Source organism: Rhinopithecus bieti, unplaced genomic scaffold (genome assembly GCF_001698545.2).
Source record: "Rhinopithecus bieti isolate Rb0 unplaced genomic scaffold, ASM169854v2 scaffold_6907, whole genome shotgun sequence".
Lineage (NCBI taxonomy): Eukaryota > Metazoa > Chordata > Mammalia > Primates > Cercopithecidae > Rhinopithecus > Rhinopithecus bieti.
The window spans coordinates 1,468,831-1,482,374 of NW_016805647.1; the positions used below are offsets into that span (position 1 = coordinate 1,468,831).

Here is a 13,544-nt window from a genome sequence, read left to right on the forward strand (position 1 = left end):
CAGACTGGATTAAGAAAATGTGGCACATATACACCATGGAATACTATGCAGCCATAAAAAAGGATGAGTTTGTGTCCTTTGTAGGGACATGGATGCAGCTGGAAACCATCATTCTCAGCAAACTATCTCAAGAGCAGAAAACCAAACACCACATGTTCTCACTCATAGGTAGGAACTGAACAATGAGATCATTTGGACACAGGAAGGGGAACATCACACGCTGGGGCCTATTGTGGGGAGGGGGGAAGGTGGAGGGATAGCATTAGGAGATATACCTAATGTAAATGATGAGTTAATGGGTGCAGCACACCAACATGGCACATGTATACATATGTAACAAACCTGCATGTTGTGCACGTATACCCTAGAACTTAAAGTATAATAAGAATAATAATGATAATACTAAATTTTTAAGAAGACTTCCTGTTCCCTCAAAAATAAGAATAAAAAAAAGTCAGACTGGTCTCGAACTCCTGACCTCATGTGATCCGCTCTCCTCAGCCTCCCAAAGTGCTAGGATTACAGGTATGAGCCACTGTGTCCGGCCTCTCCTTGATATAATTAAATGCCCTTCCTTAGTTTAAATTTTACCTGAAAAATCTTTATTGTGATATGACACTATAGGTCCCCCTGGGCCGGGCACAGTGGCTCACCACACCTGCAATCTCAGCACTTTGGGAGGCTGAGGCGGGAGGATCACCTGAAGTTAGGCATTCAAGACCAGCCTGGCCAACTTAGTGAAACCCTGTCTCTACTAAAAATGCAAAAATTAGTTGGGTGTGGTGGCGGGCGCCTGTAATCCCAGCCACTCGGGAGGCTGAGACAGGAGAATTGCTTGAACCCGGGAGATGGAGGTTGTGGTGAGCCAAGACCACACCACTGCACTCTAGCCTGGGCAACAGAGCTCAAAAAAAAAAAAAAAAAAAAAAAAAAAAAAAAAAAAAAAATCAAAATGCTTTCAGGCACCTGCTGCCATTTTCATTGAGGTTCTAAAGTGGTGTCTTTCTGGAAAGGCACTGTGGTTGGGGCGCTTATGAGCCTGGGGTGGGCTACTCTTGGTTGTGACTTTGTGCAAGTCTCTTAACCTCACTGAGCTGCAGTGTTTCTCAAATATAGAATGAAGATAATCATAACTACCTCATAGAATTGTTTGGGGGATTTAACAAGATAATGCGCATAAGGCATTTGGCACAGTGTGAGGTACAGTGTCAAAACCCGAGGTACATGTTTTTATCGTTATTGTTGAGAAGGATGTTGGTGGGTATTCAACACAGATAAATGACAAAATCCTGGATGGGTAAACCATGCGTTCACACCCTCCGCTGCCAAGCTATCAAGAAAGCATGTGTGTTAAATTCTCAAAGTTGAATGAATTCTCACAGAGCTTGAGAATTTTCTTCCTTCTTCCTGGATTCTCTGTTTCAGAGCTCTCGAATAAGAGCAGCTGGCACACTCTCATTCCACCACCCACACTACAGGATCCAGCCAGGGCCCTGATTCCCGAACCCCTGACACACACGTCTACTCACTCCTGGGACCTCTCTCTGCCAGCTAGCTCCACTTGGCCTCACCCAAACATTCCCTGGAAACTTTTTTGTATGTTTTCTTGTTGTTGTTTTTTGTTTGTTTGTGACAGTCTCGCGCTGTCACCCAGGCTGGAATGCAGTGGCGTGATTTCAGCTCACCACAACTTCCACCTCCTGGGTTCAAGCGATTCTCCTGCCTCAGCCTCCTGAATAGCTGGGATTACAGAAGCCCGCCACCAGACCCAGCTGATTTTTGTATTTTTAATAGAGACGGGGTTTCACCATGTTGGCCAGGCTGGTCTTGAACTCTTGATGTCAGGTGATCCACCCCCCTCGGCCTCCCAAAGTGCTGGGATTATAGGCATGAGCCACTGCACCTGGCTGCTTGTTTTAGAGATAGAGTCTCGCTTTGTGGCCTATGCTGCTGGAGTGCAGTGGAGAGATCACAGCCCACTGCAGCCTGGACCTCCCGGGCTCAAGTAATCCTCCCACCTCAGCCTCCCAGAGTGCTGGGATTATAGGCATAAGCCACCATGTCAGGCCTCTGGAAACTTCTTTATATTATTTTCTTAATCCTTTCTTTATAAAAGAATGAAAAAGTAAAACCCAGCCTGTCCCGTGTACAGATGATGGCAAATTCCCACGATGGAATCAAATAAATGATTGACACCTTTCAACTGTGAGATAGTTATCAAGCACCTATTAAACACAACACATTGTGAGAGACCTTGGCGGGGAAGGTCTGTGCCCTCGGCAGGCACTACTTGCCCTCCAAAAACCTCTGTTGAATTTAGGGATAAGATACAAAAGCACAGAGACAAGTAATCCAGGGACAGTCACCACAGCCTAGCAGCTACTGTGTAAGGCCCAACCACAGTGTTGGACGCTTTACAAATGCTTTGCCTAAGCTTCACCTCAGCCCAACAAGCAGATATTATTATCTGCTTTACAAATGAGAAAACAAGGCGGGACACAATGGCCCATGCCTGTAATCCCAATGCTTTGGGAGGCAGAGGCAGGCAGATCAAACCCAGGAGTTTGAGACCAGCCTGGGCAATATAGTGAGACCTCATCTCCACAAAAAAAATAAAAATAAATAAAATTTTCTCAAAGAGCAAACAAGAGGCTCATGAAATTAAGGAACTGGTCCAAGGGGACACAATTTGTACTGAACCATGATTCGCAGCCATGTGTGTGGACCGTGGAAGCTCATTCCCTTTCACTATTCCACACCAATAAGTGACTCAAGCCAACAATATCAAGCACATCCCAAGGAGGCCCATGTGACTGTCAACTGGGCATCATAACCAGAAGGGCCAGGAGGAGATTGATCAGCGTCCCCAACCCAGACAGGAGTGGCCCGGGGAGACTAGACTCTTCACAGAACGTCCCCTTATTTGCTGTCTTTATGCACATAAGATCGGGTTAGCTTCCTCCTGCTTACAGATTGAAAACTGAGACACACAGAGATGAGTTACCAGGAACCCCCGCCTGGCAGGTGGCACAGCTGAGACTGTGTACTCCAGGCTCTGTGTCTGCTCCAGGACATTCTCACTCCAGTGTCCCCATTCTAATCCTCCTCCTGAGGGCTCACGACAGGGACAGAGTCCCCAGCCTTCCCACGCTTCTTCTAGTTGGCTATGTCAGTGGTCCTAAGTGCAGGCCTCAGGCAGCATCACATCTCCTGGGAACCTGTCAGGGAGGCGAATTTAGGGCCTCCTTGCAGAAACACCGATTCCAGTAGGCCCAGCAGTCTGTGCTTAAAACAAGCCCTCCAAGGAATTCCTCACACCAAGGTTTCAGAGCTACTGAAAAGCATTCCACTTTCCCGAGCTGTGCCCACGTTAATCATAAAATCAAGGCCACTGCGTTAACAAGCTCTCTGCCTCACACTGACGCCTCATCAAGAACAAAAAGAAAAGAAAAAGACAAACAAGAAAGCTCCTGCTGTTCTCTCCTGTGCACAGCCTGACTCCCGCCCGTAAACACATTCCGCAAGCCCCAGTTCCTGCACAGCTGCTTCCCTCCGCGGGCTCTGGCCTTACCTCTTCCAGTTTAGTCTGTCGGCAGGGGAAAGAAAAAGTTAGGCCAAGGGGCAATTTCTTATGCTTTAAATCTTTGGTCTTCATGAAATCTGCCAGACAGTCTGCTACATATTCAAACAGCTGCAGAGAAGAGAAAGCAAAGGACATGGGCTAAGGTGTGGTTTCCCCACACACAGATGCCACCGCCTTCCCTGCTGTCACAGGAGCCACCTGCCAGGTACCTCTGTGCCGTTCCCACGGATGATTTCATTGGGCGTTGGGTAGAACTGACTCTCCATCTGCACGTGTCGCTTCCCTTCTTCAGCGACTTGCACCTTCAGCACTCGAAACTTGGACCCTCCGAGATCCAGGGAAAGGAACTCCCCATTTTCTGTTAAGAAACAAATTCAGTTTCCATTTATTGAGGGTCTACTACAGATATGGCAAGCTCTGCATTACAGGCTGGACATATAATCAACGTCATCAAATCTTACAACCACTAGGTATCATTATGCCCTCTAGCCAAGGCTGAGGACTATGGCCATTTCTCAGAGCCCTCGAGGTAAGGCGCAGAGCTGAGATGTGAACTAAATCTGCCTGACTCTGCAGCCCGAGCCCAACCCACTGGCTCATGCTGCAGGAAGGCGCATTTCAGCTGGAGAAGGCCAGTGTGAGCACAGTCCTTGCAGGTGGTATGAAAGGTGGCCTCAACGGTGGAGCCCATCCTGGGATGCCATCACCAGGAAGACAGCTGGTACTCCCAGCCTGGGGAAACTCGGATAAAGGTATGAGGGGAAGACAGGGTGTGCAGCGAGGAGCAGACAGCCTCCTGCAGCCGATGATCCTATGGGCAGAGGGAAAACACTCCTGGAGGGGAGAGGAGACAGGGACCAAACGACGGCCCTTGAGGTGCCAAGGATGCTGAAATTTTTAGGCCAGAGCCACTCCAAAAGGAGAAATTGGAACACGACCCAGCCCAGCCCAAGACAGATGCCATTAATTGAAAGGTGGAGGCTGGGCACCGTGGCTCATGCCTGTAATCCCAGCATTTTGGGAGGCCGAGGCGGGGAGATCACCTGAGGTCAGCAGTTCAAGAACAGCCTGACCAACATGGTGATGCTGCTGCTGTTGCTGGTCTATAGACCATAGTTAGAGTAGCAAAGGCGCAGCCAGCTCGATTTTTTTGTTTTTGTTGAGACATCTGGAAATTCTTACCTTCCCAGATCAGCCGCAAAGGAGCTGATGGAGCCGTTTATTATTCGGTGAGGGAATTCAGGGAGTTAATCCTATGCAACTTTTATTAGTATTTATTATGCACCAAGCAAGACGGTTCTCCCAGATGCTGTCTTGCTGTGTAGGAAGTAGGATAGATCACACAATCTATGTCCACACATTTACTGAGCATCTACTCTGTGCTGAGTAACACGAGTCAGGTGCTAGGGATGTACAGATGAAAGACGATGTGCTCCCTGGGAAATTGATCCAAAATACAGGCACATAAATCAGCCATTTCCATATAGTAGGACCAGTGCTTAGATTGTGAGAGGCACAGGGAGAGTTACCCAGATCAAAGCTGAGAGTCAAAGGCAGTTGGCTCTCCAGGGAGGGGACACAGAGCTGAGTGTTGAAGGGTGAGCAGGAGTCCGGCTGCCAGGCTGCGGGGAGCGGGGGTTCCCAGGGGGAGGAACCACGGGCAAAGGAATGAGAGAGCATCCGATAGGAGTGAGTGTGCTTTTGCCAAAGGAGGGCAGCTGTCACAGAAATGAGGTTGGAAAGTGGTTCTTGGGTTAAATTTGGAGGGATTTGGAAAAGCTATCCCACCCCAAGGATCTCAGGCTTTATCTGGAAGGTGAAAGGGAGCCGCAGAAAGATTTTAAGCTAGAGAATGCCAAGATCTGAGATTTTGGGGACAAAGGCCTCTGACATCAACCAGAATAGACTGAGGGTTTAACAAAAGAAGAGGCTGCTGTGCTGCCATCGGACGGGAGGGGGTGTGCTGAGACCTGGCCAGCGTCGGTGCAGAAACATCCCACTCCCAGCACCCGCACGGCGATCACTATCAAACACCTCACTCCAACAGTGGCTTGAGGTGCCATTTCATGGAAGCCACATGGTGTGACCCCTTCTGTCTCTGACCCCAGAAAGAAGGAACCAGTGGACCCTGGGAGAGCGATGACCTGCCCAGGCAACAGTGGTCTGTGGGACCTCGGGGTCTTCACAGACATCAAGAAAACATCCCCAGCCAGGCACGGTGGCTCACACCTGTAGTTCCAGAACTTTGGGAGGCCCAGGCAGGAGAATTAATCCCTTGAGGCCAACAGTTCAAGACCAGTCTGGTCAACATGGTAAAACCCTGTCTGGACAAAACAAAAGATAAAAAGTCAGCTGGGTGTAGTGCCATGCACCTGTACTCCCAGTTACTTGGGAGGCTGAAGCAGGAGGATCACTTGAGCCTATGAGGTCAAGGCTGCAGTGATCTATGATGGCTCCACTGCACTCCAGGTTGGGCGATGGAGGGAGACCTTGTTTCTGAAAAGAAAGTGAAAGAAAAACAGCATCCCAAGTGGGGTAGATTCCTTTGGCCAATCTGCCTGCTCCAGAGGACCCTCCATGACCTGCCTTGGACACCAATGGTTGGTTCCCATCTCCTAAGTCACTGCGGGGGCTCAAGCCTTCACTCCCTCCCCTTCCCCAGTGCAGAGTCTCCCAAAGACGCACGGTGGCTGAATGTGGAGATTCCTGCAGATTCAGAGTCCCCAAGGGGAGGGACTGGGAAAGTGTGTATTAGGAAACGCTCCAGGTTCCAGGCTGACGACCTCAGGGCTCCAGGGCTCACCCCCAAGGCCTATGTGGCCTTGGAGGCTGACTGGAGGCTAAGGTCTGGAACAGAGCCAGCAGGGGTCAAGCCAAAGAATCACCATCACCCTCACTCTTCCCATGCCCCTTCCATGACTGGCAGAGAAGGCTCCAGTATGAACACAGCACTTTCAAGGCACTTGATCCTGTCAGAACAGACCACTGTAGTCCCCTGACCAAAAGGCTGGGTGGTAACTAGGGCTCAAACAGGTAACTCCCTCACAGGTAGGTCCTGATGGGAGTAGGCAAACTCAGGACTTCTCTGGAAACTGCATACATTTCTGAGACAGACGCCATAAGGAATCAGGAGAGTTTTTTGTTGTTGTTGTTTGTTTTGTTTTTGAGAAGGAGTCTCACTCGGTCGCCCAGGCTGGAGCGCAGTGGCGCGATCTCAGCTCACTGCAAACTCTGCCTCCCCAGTTCATGCCATTCTCCTGCCTCAGCCTCCCATGTAGCTGGGACTACAGGCGCCCGCCACCACGCCTGGCTAATTTTTTGTCTTTTTAGTAGAGACAGGGTTTCACTGTGTTAGCCAGGATGGTCTCAATCTCCTGAACTTGTGATTTGCCCACCTCAGCCTCCCAGAGTGCTGGGATTACAGGCGTGAGCCACCATGCCCAGCAAGTTTTGTTTTTTGTTGGTAATCATGAAATTATATTACCAGCTCACAAGAGCTATGGAGGACTTGGGACAAGATTTTAGAGATTTTAAAGCATGCCATCCACATGATCTCATTAAATCCTGACAATCATATACGGTGCCGGGATTTACCAAGAACACCTGGCTTATTAAGAACGCTGGACCCAGGGACCTCAGCACAACAGAATCACTGGCGAGATGCTTTGTGTGGTGAGAGGCTCTGCGGAGACGGGGATGGGGAGCTGGGCATCTTCCTGGCTAAGGAAGAGAGAGTTTCTATGACTTAGTTACTTTCACTTCTGAACCTTCAGAAGCAGCTAGGGCCGGGAGGACACCGCCTGTCCCGGAGCCTCTAGACCCTCAAAGGCCACCTTCCCTTGCTTCTGGGGACACACCTTGTCCGTATCTGGAGGAGAGGCCGCAGTCCAGGAAGCCAGGCGGACTTAGCCCTGGTGCTCCCCACATGACTCAGGTGCTTCCTCCCAGAGGCCCCAGGTGCCCTGTCAAGGACACGTTCCAGCACTGTCGTCAAGCTGTGGCAAGGACAGAGCCAAGATTTCAAAGTAGGGCTGTCTCTCTCCGAAGCTCACGTCCCTCCAGGACAGGGCACTGTCCACCCCAAGCACCTACCCACAAGTGAGGGCACAGGGCCTTTCCCAGTGCAGTGTCCCAGGGCCTCTCAACCAGCAGAGCCAAGCTACCTTGATCCAGGCATTGCTCCAGAGAGGTCCAGAACGCAGCTAATTCCATCAAAGCCGCCTGAGAGCTCCCAAACCTCAGTCCCTGCTCTTGCCACACAAAGCATCTGGCCAGTGATTCTGTTGTGCTGAGGTCCCTGGGCCCAGAGGTCCCTCGTTCCTTGGGGCAAGAGCCCCAAGGCTCTTTCACGAACTCGGTTTGGGCACTGGGACCCTGACACGCGAGAAACCCCTTGATCCTTGGTGGTTCTGTCTGAACAGGGTTGTCACAGGAAATATGTGGCTCAGCGAGTCTCTAGCACCCCATGACCGCAGTGGTTACTCAGTAAATGGCAGCCCTCTTTCTTTCTCTTTCTTCCTTTCTTCCTTCCTTCCTTCCTTCCTTCCTTCCTTCCTTCCTTTTTCTTTCTTTCTTTCTTTCTTTCTTTCTTTCTTTCTTTCTTTCTTTCTTTCTTTCTTTCTTTCTCTTTCTTTTCTTTCTTTCTTTCTCTCTCTCTTTCTTTCCTCTCTTTCTCTCTTTTCTTTCCTCTCTTTCTCTCTTTCTTTTTTCTTTCTTTTTTGATGGAGTCTCGCTGTGTCACCCAGGCTGGAGTGCAGTGGTGCAACCTCGGCTGACTGCAACCTCCGCCTTCCAGATTCAAGCGATTCTCCTGCCTCAGCTGACCGAGTAACTGGGATTACAGGTGCATGCCATCACACCTGGCTAATTGTTGTATTTTTAGTACAGGTGGGGTTTCACCATGTTGGCCAGGCTGGTCTCGAGCTTCTGACCTCAAGCGATCTGCCCTCCTCAGCCTCCCAAAGTGCTGGGATTATAGGCCTTGAGCCACCGCACCTGGCCAGTAGCAGCCCTTTTCCCTCTTATGGCTTCATCCAGAGGCTGAGAATGGAAGAGTTGGATTGGACCTCATAGATCCTCTCTAGAGAGTTCTAGGCCATTGTAGGCAAAACAATGTCCACCCCACCCCTCCACAAAGATGCTCATATCCTAATCCCCAGATCCTGTGAATATCTGAGGGTGCAAGGCAAAAGGGAATTAAGGTTGCAGATGGGATCAAAACTGCTCATCAGCTGACCTTGAGGTTGGGAGATTATCCAGGATTATCTAAGCATGACTAATGTGATCACAGGATCTTTAAATGTTGAAAGGAGGCAGAAGGTCAGGTCAGAGAGGGACCTGAAGAGGCTACACTGCTGGCTTTGAGAACAGAAAGGGGCATGCCTCAAGGATGCAGGTGGCCTCTCGAAGCTGGAAAAGTCAAGGAAACGGATTCTCCCCTCAAGCTTCCAGAAGGAACGCAGCCCTGCCGACACCTGAATTTTAGCCCAGTGAGACCCATTGCAAACTTCCGTCCACCAGAACTGTCAGAGAATATATTTGATTGCTTTCAGCCACTGGGATTGTGGTAATACATCACAGCAGCCATAGGAAACAGATACATGGGCCATTTCTCATTCTACAGATGGGCAAACTGAGGCTAAACACTTGCCTTGGGTCACTGAGAGTGACAGAGCTGGGCCTCAGACCCAGGTTTGTTGAATTATCATTGAATATGATTTCCACTACATCATTCTTGCTTCCATTACTCATACTCTATGGCCTAGAATTTAGATACCTAGGAGCCAGCGCCATTTATTACTCATTCGACAAATATATCAGGGCCTGGCATGCACCCAGCACTCTACTAGGTGCTGGGAACACTGTGGTGAGTGAGACCTTGGACCCATGGATTGAGTGGTTAATTTGGTGGAGACTCAGAGTAGGGGGACACTGCAAAGTGACAAGTGCCCTGACAAGCACCCAGCCCAGCACGAGATACTTCCTAGATGGAGGCAAGGACCGCGACGCTGAGATGGAAAAGCCATGTTGATGCTCACCAGGGAAGAACACGGAGATGCTCCGGGAGGAGAGGGAGCAGATGTGTGAGACCACGATGGGCAGAGAAGCCAAGGTGCCTTGGGGCTGCAGAACCAGGAGGGATTCAGCAGGACTGAAGCACAGAGGGGTGGGGAGGGCGGGACGGCAGAGAGAGGGCTAGAGAGAGAAGCCAAGGTACGGGGCAAATCTTAGGTACTTTAGATACCCATCAGCCAAGAGGAGCCGGGGACCCTGGCAGCGGACGACTGCACTCACCGGAACCATCAGGAATGGCCCTGACGAAGGTGGGCAGCATCTTCACCGCGGCCGTGGGGTTGGTGTCCTTCGCCAAGCCCTTCTCCATCTCGGCCCGGAACCGCCTCATGATGTCCAAAAGGGTGTCATCGGAGAGCCGCATGTGATACAGGAACCTGTCCACCTGGAACAGACACCGCCACCAGGGGGCGCTGCTAGGGGCCCTCGCCCTCCACTCGAGGCCGAAACCCCAACATCCCTCAGCAAGCTGCGTTCCTGACTCCGGGGACAGCATCGAGAAGTGGATTCCCAAAGGCTCCCTATCTGACCCCTCATCAGGCAGAGGACAGGGAAGGGAGTTGGGAAAGCAGAATAGAACCGAAGGCTGAGAAGGTGTGGAGTCACTCCTCTGAAGGGCAGACTCCGAGGAGAAAATGATTCCCCCATTATTCGGATGAGACAAGGGAGAGGCAGAAACTGAGAAGGATTCAGGGTTTCCGATTCCCAGTTCAGGGCCCTCATCAGTGTCCCATTCCTCTCCACCGAAAAAGGCCAGCTAGAGCTTGAATCGTAGATTCCTAAACATGGAAGCTTTCTTTCATCCAATGATGATCACAGATATAGCCAAACAGGTTTCTCTTTGTTTATTGGCTGCTAGGAAGCTCAGAACTAGAACTAAATTCAGTTTCCAAAAGCAATCTAAAATCTAGTCCTTTAATCCCCCCGCCTTTTTTTTGGAGAACATGAGTCCACTCTATTTGCCCAGGCTGGGAGTGCAGTGGTATGACTCGGCTCCTGAACCTCCACCTCCCAGGTCAAGCAATCCTCCTGCCTCAGCCTTCTGAGTACTGGTATTACAGGCCAGGTGACACAATTCCGACTATTTTTTTTTTTTTTTTTTTTTTTTTTTGTATTTTTAGTAGAATGGGTTTCACTATGCTGGCCAGGCTGGTCTTGAACTCCTGACCTCAAGTGATCCACACGCCTGGGCCTCCTGAAGTGCTGGGATTACAGGCATGAGCCACCTCACCCAGCCATAAATGTCTATTTTGGTTTAACTGAGTTGTTCTAGTTAAGATAAAGCTGAATTTTAAAGTCAGCTCAAATTGCTATTGATAATGAGTGGATCTCACTCATGTAACCAGGGAACAGGGACAGAAGACCATACCCAAAGGAGGGAAGTTATACAAATCACTATGGCTATACTCAGTCCTCTTGACAGTAATAAGTCACATCAGGGATGGCAGCAAAGCTTCCTCCCTCACACTAATTAACACTAATCAATTGGTGCTGGCAGTCTGGAACCCCAGGCTCACTGGGATGGATTACTGATGGGGGCAGGAGGAGAGACAGGAGCATATGTGCCCCATCCTTGCCAGCCTTGTTTCTATACTGAGCACTCTCCACCCTCCAGGTGACACAAGGCTCTATCCTGGCACATTCCTGGTGAAAGGGCATTTTATCCAGGGTGAAGAACACGTGCTACTGTCTGCAAAGTGCGTCCATGTATGTCACCTATTCTCATCGCCACAGCATCCCTTTGAGGCAGCCACATAAGGCCAAAGTTCTTGTCCCCAAGTGAGAGGTGAGGGGAGAGGGCTGCAGAGCTGTGGCTATGTGGGACTGTAACATAGTCTCCAGATCCCTCACCCCCATGGCCTGGCTTTGGCTCACAGCTCTGTGGGGGGTGCATAAGCCTGACAGACAAATTACACCAAATGCACAGGGCTCACATTACCTTCAGGCTGGGACAGGGCCCCGGCCATCCGCCAGGCCTCAGAGGCTAGGACCCAGCTCAGTCCCGTGACAATGAAAGGACCCAAGACACTGAAATGGTCCCACGGCTCCAGGGACTCGGGGGCCAGAGAAAGATCAGAAAATCATCAGACAGCCATTAGCAAAAAAGGACAATTGAGCTTTCAGCATATTTGAGAAAACAGGATGGAACCAGGTCAGGCTTCATTAAGGACTTCCTGCTCCCCTAAGGCTATTTATGACTAATTGGTTGGCACAGCCGCACACAAACCAAGAAAACTGGATGCAAAGGACGTGACCCAAGTAACTGGGGTTGGGGAAGGGTGGGACGCTCTATGTGGGAACCGAACTTGATTCTTTCCTACCCAAAGGGCCCTCACACAGTGCCCCTGAACCTACTGATCATTTTTGCTTAGCCTGAGAGTATTAAAAACTCCAGGCATCCACACAATATTATCTCTTCTGTGTAAGTCCTGTTTTTTGAGGCCCAGTTGGGGTCATTTGCGACTGGGGCTTAACAGGGTCATCGAGCACTTGGTTTGCTGCTGCTCTTTCAGTAAGTTAAGGTTATGACCGAAAGAATGTCAACTCAGTAACAGTTTCTTGTTGATTTTCTGTATCTCCCACAGCACCAGGAACAGTTTTTAGAAGGGAAAAGTGAAACATATGGTGGGACAAAAAGCACCTATTTCCAATCCAAACAAGTCATGTGGGGTATGTATAACCAGGGACACGTGTCCCAGGCACTAAGGAAAAGTACCGGGGCTGCAGAAAACCAAGCCCACTTTTGGAGAGACGCACAAACCATCATGAGACATATCTTCTAAGCAAGAAAGCCAACCAGCAGTGCGTTTCACTTAGAAAGAGCAAATTCAAACATTCAAGACTCAGAGCTGCTGAATTACAGAAGGTGGGAGCTGGAGGGGTCTTAGAGGTCATCTAGTCCAAAGGTCTCACATTATGAATCGAGAGTCATAAAAAGATTCCGCTCTTTGACCCAGGGCTTTCATTTCCGGAACCTATTCTCAGGAAATAATCCTGACTATGGAGAACCATAAATCTCTACCAAGGCCAGGTGCAGTGGCTCACACCTGTAATCCCAGCACTTTGGGAGGCCGAGGTGAGTGGATCACCTGAGGTCAGGAGGTCGAGACCAGCCTGGTCAAGCTGGTGAAACTCTGTCTCAACTAAAAATACAAAAATTATCCAGGCATGGTGGCTGGCACCTGTAATCCCGGCTACTTGGGAGGCTGAGGCAGGAGAATCACTTGAAACCAGGAGGCAGAGGTTGCTACTTGGGAGGCTGAGGCAGGAGAATCACTTGAACCCAGGAGGCAGAGGTTGCAGTGAGCCAAGATCGCACCATTGCACTCCAGCCTGGGTGACAGAGCAAGACTCTGTCTCAAAAAAAAAAAAAAACAAAAAACAAAAAACAAAAAACCTCTACCAAGGTTTATCATAACAATACTTTTATTTTATTTTATTTTTGAGACAGGGTCTTGCTCTGTTGCCCAGGCTGGAGTGCAATGGTGCAATCACAGCTCATTACAACCTCAACCTCCCGGGCTCAAGTGATCCTGCCACCTCAGCCTCCCAAGTAGCTGGGACTACAGGCATCTGCCACCATGCCCAGCTAATTTTTGTATTTTTTGTAGAGACAGGTCTCTCTGTGTTACCCAGGCTGCTGTCGAGCTCCTGGAGGCAAGTGATCATCCTGCCTCAGCCTCCCAACGTGCTGGGATTACAGGCATGAGCCACCTCATCCAGCCTAATATTTTAATTATTAAAAATGTTTTTGAAAGTATCCAAATGTGGCCGGGCGCAGTGGCTCACGCTGGTAATCCCAGCACTTTGGGAGGCCGAGACGGGCAGATCACGAGGTCAGGAGATCGAGACCATCCTGGCTAACATGGTGAAACCCCGTCTCTACTAA

General features: G+C 49.9%; 1 protein-coding gene across 2 annotated transcripts in view; it reads right to left on the reverse strand.

Moving 5' to 3' along the window:
* Positions 1–13,544, reverse strand: part of HKDC1 (hexokinase domain containing 1) — a 51,265-nt gene that overhangs the window by 31,811 nt on the left and 5,910 nt on the right. For both annotated transcript variants that reach the window (XM_017873196.1, XM_017873197.1), the window contains exons 2-4: positions 9,878–10,040; positions 3,793–3,941; positions 3,572–3,691 (exon numbers count right to left, since the gene is read on the reverse strand). In XM_017873196.1, coding sequence (XP_017728685.1) covers positions 3,572–3,691; positions 3,793–3,941; positions 9,878–10,040 — 432 coding nt within the window. The remainder of the gene's footprint in view (positions 1–3,571; positions 3,692–3,792; positions 3,942–9,877; positions 10,041–13,544) is intronic.